General features: G+C 35.3%; 2 protein-coding genes across 2 annotated transcripts; both read left to right on the forward strand.

Moving 5' to 3' along the window:
• Positions 1-1429: 1429 nt before the first annotated feature.
• Positions 1430-6290, forward strand: LOC135214415 (acanthoscurrin-2-like). The gene is made up of 3 exons (XM_064248693.1): positions 1430-1504; positions 1953-2257; positions 5761-6290. The coding sequence occupies exons 2-3, from the start codon at positions 1954-1956 to the stop codon at positions 6129-6131; spliced, it is 675 nt and encodes a 224-aa protein (XP_064104763.1). The 5' UTR covers positions 1430-1504; position 1953; the 3' UTR covers positions 6132-6290.
• Positions 6291-9098: 2808 nt separating this feature from the next.
• Positions 9099-9992, forward strand: LOC135214417 (acanthoscurrin-1-like). The gene is made up of 2 exons (XM_064248694.1): positions 9099-9161; positions 9426-9992. Exon 2 carries the CDS (start codon positions 9427-9429, stop codon positions 9889-9891), a length of 465 nt encoding a protein of 154 aa, XP_064104764.1. The 5' UTR covers positions 9099-9161; position 9426; the 3' UTR covers positions 9892-9992.
• The last annotated feature ends 550 nt before the right edge of the window (positions 9993-10542 follow it).

The following is a 10542-nucleotide window of genomic DNA, read 5'->3' on the forward strand; positions in this document are numbered from 1 at the left end:
ATGAATTTGGGTAAGAAGTAAGGGGAGGGAAAGGAGATATAGGCGCAAAATCGTCATAACAAAATGGAGTTTTGAAAGGAATATAAATACAGGGCGTCCATAAAGTCCCAGTAACATTACAAGTATTTATCTATTGTAATGGTACTGGGACTTTATGGACATTCTGTATGAATTCGCTTATGCTTCCCAATGATATAGTATTAGTTTGTGATTGTGGATAATCTACAGGGCCTAGTAAAAGACTATGAATGTGTGCAGTGGAAGAAAGTTTAAAGAAAATTTACCATGAGTAACGTGATAAGGGCAAACCTAGGACAAGTAGCAGATGGTGAAATGATTGTCAGTATGGATTGTGGTAGAAGGTTGATAGGTGATTCGTAAAGAGATGGGAGTGTTGACAAGATGCTGATGAGCTTTCTGTGTAAGTTTGTGAATTAGCTGGTTAAGTGTAGGCTTTCTGAACATTATGTTCATCATTGTTGCAGCAAATGAAGGATGAACTTGTTAGTGACGTGTTTTTTTGTTTTTGTTTTTTGTTTTTGTGGCCACCCGCTGTTATGGGAAAAGGATCATATATTTATACATACAAACGCACACGCACACAGGCATACATACACTATCTATATATATATATATATATATATATATATATATATATATAGATATATATATATATATATATATATAATACACATATATCTATATATATATATATATATACACATATATCTATATATATATATATATATATATATATATATATATATATATATATATATATATATATATATCTATATATATATATATATATATATATATATATATATATATATCTATATATATAGATATATATATATACATATATATATATATCTATATATATAGATATATATATATATATATATATATATATATATATATATATATATATATATTACTATCATCATAAACGGATATGCGTTCTTGCACCTCTCCCAAGAAACAGGTATTTCCAACCAAAATCATTTCAGTAAGATAATAATAATAAAATAAGCTCTCAACCCGTCGCAAAAAAAAGAAAAAAAAATTCCCATAACGACTTCCAGTCTATGGAAACTATAGGAAAAAAAATCCTGGAACTGGAATTCCCTCGATCTGCAACACTCGTGGGTCTTGGAAGGCGAAGAAAACGAGAGTTTCCAGTTAGGCATTTTTAACATGTAATAATTAGGCCATTTTTTTTTAACCCCAGAAATAAATTGCCTTTTCTTCAACGTATCGGGATCTTTCAACCGAAGGATATTGGAAAAAAGACTTGGAGATAATGAGTCTTTGATCCCCGGTTAACTGTCAAATGTCATTTTTCTTGGAAGAATGACAACAACGAAAACTCGCCCAGTCAGTTACCTCAGACGTTTATCGTGAGAGCAACGTTTGTATATAAGGAGACTCCTCCTGCGTTCTCTCGTCAGTCTTACCAACATCTAGTAAACGCCCTCTGTTGCTTGGTTAGCGCATTCAGCAGGTAAGAGAAAGAATATTAAAATATAAGATTTGGAATTGGTCTTGACTTGATTGTCGTGGTATATTGTGGTAAGGGATTTTGGGGTCTGAAGATAATTAAAATCTTTTCAAAGCAGTACAATGAAAACCCAGTTGTTAATTTTGCATTTCCATTCACTCTACGTTTTTGAACAGAATATGTCTTACTTTGATAAAAAGCATTAGATATAAGCACTCCATGTATAAATGCATATACATAATCATGATTGGTATGTAAAAGCAGTATTCAGAAGGTAATTTCACTTTAAAGCATAACTTCAACTTTGTAAAAAAAACTTCTTTAGTACGTAATAGTAATTTATGAACTTAAACGCTTCGAAAATAACAAAAAGACAATTCTTAAAAAACCACAAAACCCACAAAACCCACAAGTGCTCAAAAAAAACGTTAAAATACTTCTTGTTTTCCAGAATGATTGGACAATCAACTCTTCTCGTGGCATTGGCCATTTGTGCCTTTGCAACGGCTCTGCCAGGAAGGCCTTATGGAGGCGCTGGAGTAGGAGGTGTTGGAGGACTTGGAGGTGTTGGTGGACTTGGCGGTGTTGGAGGACTTGGAGGTGTTGGAGGTCTCGGAGGTGTTGGAGGCCTTGGAGGTGTTGGAGGATTCGGAGGTGTTGGAGGTGGACATCTTGGAGGTGTTGGTGTTGGAGGAGGGCACCTTCATGGACTTAGTGGTGGCCTTGGAGGTGGAGCTTTGGGTGGTAGCCTTGGAGGTGGAGCTTTGGGCGTTGGAGGATCCTCATTCAACCCAGCCCACTTCCCAGACCTCGTTCCAGGATTCCCATTCCACCAGTCCCATCCAGGACAGGGATTCGGTGGCTGCAAATACTGGTGCCGTAGCTCTTACCAGAACAACTATTACTGCTGCACAAGGTCCACCTATGCTGGATAAGGACCTGGAATGGCAGCAAATGTGATAAACCTAGACATAAAATCAGCTATAAATGACCTAAATTATCAAAGATGAATAATCTTGAAATGAATTATCTGTTACTTTTTCCAATGGAAATAAAATAAAATTATTATTTTTATATTTTTCGTTTTCATAATATTACCTAAATATTTTCCCAGTAGTGGTACTTCATTCAGTCTGTTTACAAAAACTATTACAATGATAAAATGATAAAGAAACATGAAATACATTTAATTCTGAATTGAAAATCAAATACTTGACATTCATTACGATGAAATGAAACTTGCTAGTGATCCAAATTCAATTGCATTCAAAGCATGGGAGAATGATTTCTTTGCAACGAAATATAAATTTCCTTGCTTTTGAAAAGGCTGCAGTTTCTCAAAGCCATTTCTATGTAGTGGTTAGATTGAGCCGGCTCTCTGTTAGCACGGGCTCTAACCTTCAAAAGCAACCTGTAAGGTTGTTGCTATTTCTGTCTACCTTGAGGTTTTAAATGTATAAATATGGAAAACGTTTAATGTTAAAGGCAAAGGCATGAACGCTTTTGTGTCTTAATAAGGAGAGGCATTGAAATTCCACATAGTCATTGTTATGGAATAAGGCGAAAGGTTATCGACTTGCAAGGCAAGATTACCTAGAAAATATGTAAAAAATATTCTAAAAAGGGGAAAGGAGAAAAAAAGAAGAAGAATAAAGAAGGAGCAAAAATATACGAAATTCTGGGTCTGGATACAATTGTAAGAATTTTGACACATTCTTTTTTGTGTGGTAAAAAATGTCTGAAAAATTCGAGCTGGCAATCTCTCATACTTTCTGGCTATTCCTTTGGATAGCCATATTATGATAAGGTAGACTATGTCAATTTGAATGATGTGATTACTCCCTAAGAATATCAGTTATCTTGAAGCACGGTGTCATAACGTAAGGATTAATAACTTAAACACTGAACTGAAAAAAATATCTTATCTTGTTCAGAGGGCAAAAGTCTTGTATAAGAATTTAGAATGAACTCCAGCTGATATACTGAATTAGATTGTACTCCATACGGATATGTGGGGATTGATAATGTTAAGTGCTGGGGATGCTAATTTAGATCTAACAAGTTAGGGTATATCAATGATAACCTTACGAGCAGATGAAGGTCTAGATTTGTTAAAACTGATCCTAGCTCAACAATGAAGGAGCAAAGTTATTAAAACCATCAAAGTCAGGATGGCTGTTTTGTGTCGTCTATGACTTTCATGTGTCGCCTATGAGATTATTGTGTCAGCCATGATCAAGTTGGTATTAGCATCCTCAACTGCTCTAAGTAGGATGTCATCAATGACGATGATTTCAGCTGATTTATGGATATTTGGCTATAAAGCCAAGCGAGAGGCCAATTTCAGACAATCAAAGCTTTAGAAAATGAAACGGAGCTTGATAGAAAGAATGGAGGTAAAGCATAATGCTATGAAGTGGGTGCAGCCAGGTGCCGTAAGGACTCTGTAAACAAACTTTAGTAATACATACTGTGCACCTCTACGGAGAGCCATGGTAGAACTGAATAGGTGCCACTATGATAGCTGGAAGAGTTGTAAATCCAGAAAACCCACATAATCCATGAAAATTGGTATAAACCTTCAAACAAGGATGATTTAACACGGAAACAGTATTGACAACTTCCAGTATTGTACAGAGACTCTCAACTGAAGACCTGAAATATGGCAACTCTTACTGTGGACTGACATCCTCCATAGTGGGCCAAGTAGCTTTCACAGGAACCTTATTTCAAAAGTTGAGCCTATGTGCCTCGAAAGCTACAAAATCTGACACTGTGAAACTATCAAAGGACAATATACCAAAGAACGGCGACCATTAACGCAAGGACATGTAGCGTTCTATTCAATGAACAGAGAGAATAACAGAGGAAGTTGTGTCTAGACAAGCAGTTCGCTGACTGCTTAGTCCCATATGTAGATATTAATCTAAATCGTTCACCTGACTTTCCCTTCACAGTTCAGAATAGTAAATCTTTAAACAAAGAAAGCTCTGTCGTAAGCAGTCACTGACCAAGCCAGGAAATACTGGTGAATAAGAAGCCTGGGTTTATAAAGGGTTAAATGGATTTCATTTCACTTATTACAAATATTAGTGTTATCATTTAAACACGTATAAAGGGAAATTGTTAAAATATCAATGATAATTGATTGTGTTTGAGACAATTTTTTAAAATCAAAATACACCTACCTGTATATATTTATTATACATATGGATATATATATATATTATAACATCTACATATATAATAAATGTATATAGTAATTAATATATGTATATTATATATATATATATATATATAGAAATAGGTACATAAACACACTATTATACTTTCGATGCAGTTTTAATGTACGTTCTCCTCCAAGATACTAGGGAATGCGCAAAAAAATCAAAATAACATAACTATTCAAGAATCTTGAGTGGCTCAAAATACCATCATAGTTTTCCTATAATGCCTGACAAAAACTATTACGCAAAAAACCTCCGCAAACTCTTTATTTCAGGGAAATCCTGAAATGGAGTTCCCTCGTGTCGTAACGCGCGGCTCAAGAAGAAGGAGAAAGCTCCCGAGTTTCTGGTTAGCCATTTTTTCTCTCGTTAATACTTATTTTTTCACTCTATATTACATTCTTTGATTATGGGCTACATATATATCATACACAGAAGAAATGAAGTAAAGATTTGAGAGTCATCATCCTTTAATCCTTTGTCACTTGGCGAAGGTTAAATTAATTTTCCTGGAAGAATGGCATCTTGGGGGAAAACCGGCCGCCAACACCTCAGACGTTAACGAGAGACAACGTTTGTATATAAAGCGGAGTCGTCTGCTCTCTGGACATCAGACCTACAGACGCCTCAGCCTCATCTGGTACTTAGGACTTCCAGCAGGTGAGATAAACAAAACACTTTCAAAAGTCTTAAAGTTTTCAAACTTGAGTAAGATTTGTACCTTTACTTAGTTTTTTTTTTTCATAATAAATTAATACTAACTTGCTTTAAGTTGATATACTTGATTATTGTAGTCTTTCAAAGTAGAAATTTTAGACTTATATGTCTAACAATGACAAGGACTCAGCCATGAAATGTCAGAGTTGAACAAATCTTTAGCATCAGAGATGTACTATGAAGTTAAAAAAATTTTTTTCCTGTTTTCCAGAATGATTGGACAATCAACTCTTCTCGTGGCATTGGCCATTATTGCCTTAGCAACGGCTCTACCAGGAAGGCCTTATGGGGGCGCTGGAGTAGGAGGCGTTGGAGGTGTTGGAGGACTTGGAGGTGTTGGAGGACTTGGAGGTGTTGGAGGACTCGGAGGTGTTGGAGGCCTTGGAGGTGTTGGAGGATTCGGAGGTGTTGGAGGTGGACATCTTGGAGGTGTTGGTGTTGGAGGAGGGCACCTTGGTGGACATAGTGGTGGCCTTGGAGGTGGAGCTTTAGGTGGTGGCCTTGGAGGTGGAGCTTTAGGTCTCGGAGGATCCTCCTTCAACCCAGCCCACTTCCCAGACCTCGTTCCAGGATTCCCATTCCAGCAATCCCATCCAGGCCAAGGATTCGGTGGGTGCAAATACTGGTGCCGTAGCTCTTACCAGAACAACTATTACTGCTGCACAAGGTCCACCTATGCTGGATAAGGCCTTTAAAGGGATTCCTGCAACCGACTTTCTTTCATCTCTTAAGAATCAGCATCAAGCAATTTCCATCTAATGTCATACCATTTCTAAACCATTCTTTTGGGCATTTATAATTTTAATGTGCAAATAATATCATAATAAACGTGTTTTAATTCTTTATGTTTGTCTTTTAATAATGATCGTTCTAAACCTCATATGAAAAGAATATATATTATCTTAGTAAAAGTGAAGGTTAAATGGATACAAAATGGAAGCTATATGAAAAATACAAACGATAAGTATTTGAAACAATATATATTATATATATAATTTACTTCAGTTTTGATGGACGCTTTGTTTTTTAATAGATATTGTGCTAAGATGATGGGTTTTTAATAACCCAGAAATCTACAAAGTTCTTTCTGAATGCTGAAGAAAGAACCAATGGCCTATTTAACATTCAAGAAAGTATTTGTAAACTGACAAGATGACTTTTATACAATGTTAATTAAATGTAAATTCCATTAGCTAGGCTGAACAATATGGCTGCAGCAACTCTGACAAAGATCCACATGCTGCAAAATACTTATTAAAACCCCAAGACGTATATAAATGATAACTGGCCTTAGCAGATAACTTTACAACTGTCTTTGGTACAGTAAAATTAATCACTAAACAAAAAACACGTAATTTGAAACAGTGAGCAACCTCAGAATTCCATATTACGAAAACTGGTACTTACAAATTACATATCTTCCAAAAACTTCAAAGCGTTCTGTAAGATGTGTTCTCCACAGATGACAAGATCGGATCTTGGTTGCATGACTGGCAATATATCAAATGTTTTAAGCCTTTTGTGTGTAGCCTAGTGTCTACAAAATATTTCAAATCTATTTGTACAACATTCTTCATATTATCTCAAAAGGAAACTATATGAAAGGAACTTTTTCTTTTTTAGATTTTCTATCTTCCAGATGATAACAGATCATCTGAAACTAGTTCCAATATCATTTTGATCGTTTAGTACTTTATTATGATCAATGCTAAGGAAAGCAGTTGCACTGATATCTGGACGAAGAAGTTAATATTCTTTTGCCTTGGTAAGACAAACGGAAGTGATTTATTTGTATAGATATTGAGGAGTGAATGTTATGGATGATGAAGAGTTGAGAAAACTGGTAAATCGAAAAACAGGTGAAGAAAGGAAGGCAGAAGAGCAAGGAATATAAGATATATGACTACAAAAAAGTCTGTAATCTTCTGATTGATGCAACTGTTACACAAAAGTCTGAGAAATATTACTTCACAATAAGTTCGAAACTAAGGATTGACAGCCTTTTTTTCACAACTGCCAATCAAAATATGAAGCAGGGTACTGAAACAGACTTCAAGTAAACATAGACATTTCTGAAGTAGGAGTTTTGTAAATATGGACGTTTTAGAATTAGGCATTCTCATCTATATTTTCTGAATACCCTTTTATCTTTCGCAGGATGAATGTTATAAATAAACCCACTCACTTAACAGATGAGTTGTTGTGGAAACATTCCTGACGCATTTACATATGAAACAACATTCCGTGTATATGCAAAAATGTTTAGGAGCCAGAGACAACAAAAGCTGTAAACAAGCTTTAGTAATGCATACAGTGTACCACGTAAAGTACATTATCCCCCTACGGAAAGACATGGTAGAACTGAATGGGCACCACTATGATAGCTGGAAGAACTGTAAATCCATAGAACACATATAATCCATGAAAATTGGCATAAACCTTCAAACAAGAATGATTTATCAAGGAATCAGTATTGACAACTTCCAGTATATATTGTACAGAGACTCTCAACTGAAGATCTGAAATATGGCAACTCTTACTGTGGACTGACATCCTCCATAGTGGGCCAAGTAGCTTTCACAGGAACCTTATTTCAGAAGTTGAGCCTTTGTGCCTCGAAAGTTACAAAATCTGAAACACTGAAACTATCAAAGGACAATATACCAAAGAACGGCGACCATTAACGCAAGGACATGTAGCGTTCTATTCAATGAACAGAGAGAATAACAGAGGAAGCTGTGTCTAGAGAAGCAGTTCGCTGACTGCTTAGTCCCATATGTAGATATTAATCTAAATCGTTCACCTGACTTTCCCTTCACAGTTCAGAATAGTAAATCTTTAAACAAAGAAAGCTCTGTCGTAAGCAGTCACTGACTAAGCCAAAAAATACTGGTGAATAAGAAGCCTGGATTTATAGAAGGTTAAATGGATTTCATTTCACTTATTACAAATATTAGTGTTATCATTTAAACACGTATAAAGGGAAATTGTGAAAATATCAATTGATAATTGATTGTGTTTGAGACAATTTTTTAATCAAAATACACCTACCTGTATATATTTATACATACATACATGCATATATATATATATATATATATATATGTATATATATATATATATATATATATATATATAGAAATAGGTACATAAACACTATTATACTTTCGATGCAGTACGTTCTCCTCCAAGATACTAGTGAATGCGCAAAAAAATCAAAATAACATAACTATTCAAGAATCTTGAGTGGCTCTAAATACCATCATAGTTTTCCTATAATGCCTGAAAAAAAATATTACGCAAAAAACCTCCGCAAACTTTTTATTTCAGGGAAATCCTGAAATGGAGTTCCCTAGTGTCGTAACGCGCGGTTCAAGAAGAAGGAGAAAGCTCCCGAGTTTCTAGTTAGCCATTTTTTCTCTCGTTAATACTTATTTTTTTACTCTATATTACATTCTTTGATTATGGGCTACATATATATTATACACAGAAGAAATGAAGTAAAGATTTGAGAGTCATCATCCTTTAATCCTTTGTCACTTGGCAAAGGTTAAATTAATTTTCCTGGAAGAATGGTATCTTGGGGGAAAACCGGCCGCCAGCTACTCAGACGCTAACGAGAGACCAACGTTTGTATATAAAGCGGAGCCGCCTGCTCTCTGGACATCAGACCTACAGACGCCTCCTCCTCATCTGGTGCTTAGGACTTACAGCAGGTGAGATAAACAAAACACTTTCAAAAGTCTTAAAGTTTTCAAACTTGATTAAGATTTGTACCTTTACTTAGTTTTTTTTTATAATAAATTAATACTAACTTGCTTTAAGTTGATATACTTGATTATTGTAGTCTTTCAAAGTAGAAATTTTAGACTTATATGTCTAACAAGGACAAGGACTCAGCCATGAAATGTCAGTTGAACAAATCTTTAGCATCAAAGATGTACTATGAACTTAAAAATTTTTTTTTTCCTGTTTTCCAGAATGATTGGACAATCAACTCTTCTCGTGGCATTGGCCATTATTGCCTTAGCAACGGCTCTACCAGGAAGGCCTTATGGGGGCGCTGGAGTAGGAGGCGTTGGAGGACTTGGAGGTGTTGGAGGACTTGGAGGTGTTGGAGGACTCGGAGGTGTTGGAGGCCTTGGAGGTGTTGGAGGATTCGGAGGTGTTGGAGGTGGACATCTTGGAGGTGTTGGTGTTGGAGGAGGGCACCTTGGTGGACATAGTGGTGGCCTTGGAGGTGGAGCTTTAGGTGGTGGCCTTGGAGGTGGAGCTTTAGGTCTTGGAGGATCCTCCTTCAACCCAGCCCACTTCCCAGACCTCGTTCCAGGATTCCCATTCCAGCAATCCCATCCAGGCCAAGGATTCGGTGGGTGCAAATACTGGTGCCGTAGCTCTTACCAGAACAACTATTACTGCTGCACAAGGTCCACCTATGCTGGATAAGGACCTGGAATACCCTTCGCAGAGAAATAGTTGTTCCTTCAAGAAATCGTGAATTAAATTATTTGTTACAGTTTTCCATGAAAATAAAAAAATTAATTGTTCTTAAGCCTTTCATTTCCATTATTATTATTATTATTATTATTATTATTATTATTATTATTATTATTATTATTATTATTATTATTATTATTATTATTATTATTATTATTATTATGTTTTGTTTTAAGGGGTCCACAATAATAAAAAAATTAATAGTTCGGTTATAATTTAAAAAGACTTTACAAAGCTTTCGTACCCTTGCCATTTGGGTTCATCTTCAGTCCATTATTATTATTATTATTATTATTATTATTATTATTATTATTATTATTATTATTATTATATTATTATTATTATATTGCTGTTGTTGTTGTTGTTCTATTGAATAAAATGGTAGAATACAGTGAATTAATCTTATATATTATCTTTTCTATTTTTCTTATTACTCGCTTTTCTGGCTCAGCGATACTTCGCAATAATTGGCCAATGTTCATATTGGGGATAATGCTGAAAGAGGTATTTTATCTAGAACAGGATTTGTTAATCAAAAACTGGTATTATCAGAATACTGATGTACGGAAAGGCATTCCTCTGGTCCAGGTCAAGCAGGGG

Source organism: Macrobrachium nipponense, chromosome 45 (genome assembly GCF_015104395.2).
Source record: "Macrobrachium nipponense isolate FS-2020 chromosome 45, ASM1510439v2, whole genome shotgun sequence".
In the NCBI taxonomy this organism is placed as follows: Eukaryota; Metazoa; Arthropoda; class Malacostraca; order Decapoda; family Palaemonidae; genus Macrobrachium; species Macrobrachium nipponense.

Bases quoted from the DNA above. Each gene is read 5' to 3' on its own strand.
- LOC135214415 (XM_064248693.1), top strand. From the start codon at position 1,954: ATGATTGGACAATCAACTCTTCTCGTGGCATTGGCCATTTGTGCCTTT. The intron at 2,258-5,760 runs GTGGAGCTTTGG...GAGGCGTTGGAG, and splicing joins TTTGGGTGGTAGCCTTGGAG to GTGTTGGAGGACTTGGAGGT.
- LOC135214417 (XM_064248694.1), top strand. From the start codon at position 9,427: ATGATTGGACAATCAACTCTTCTCGTGGCATTGGCCATTATTGCCTTA.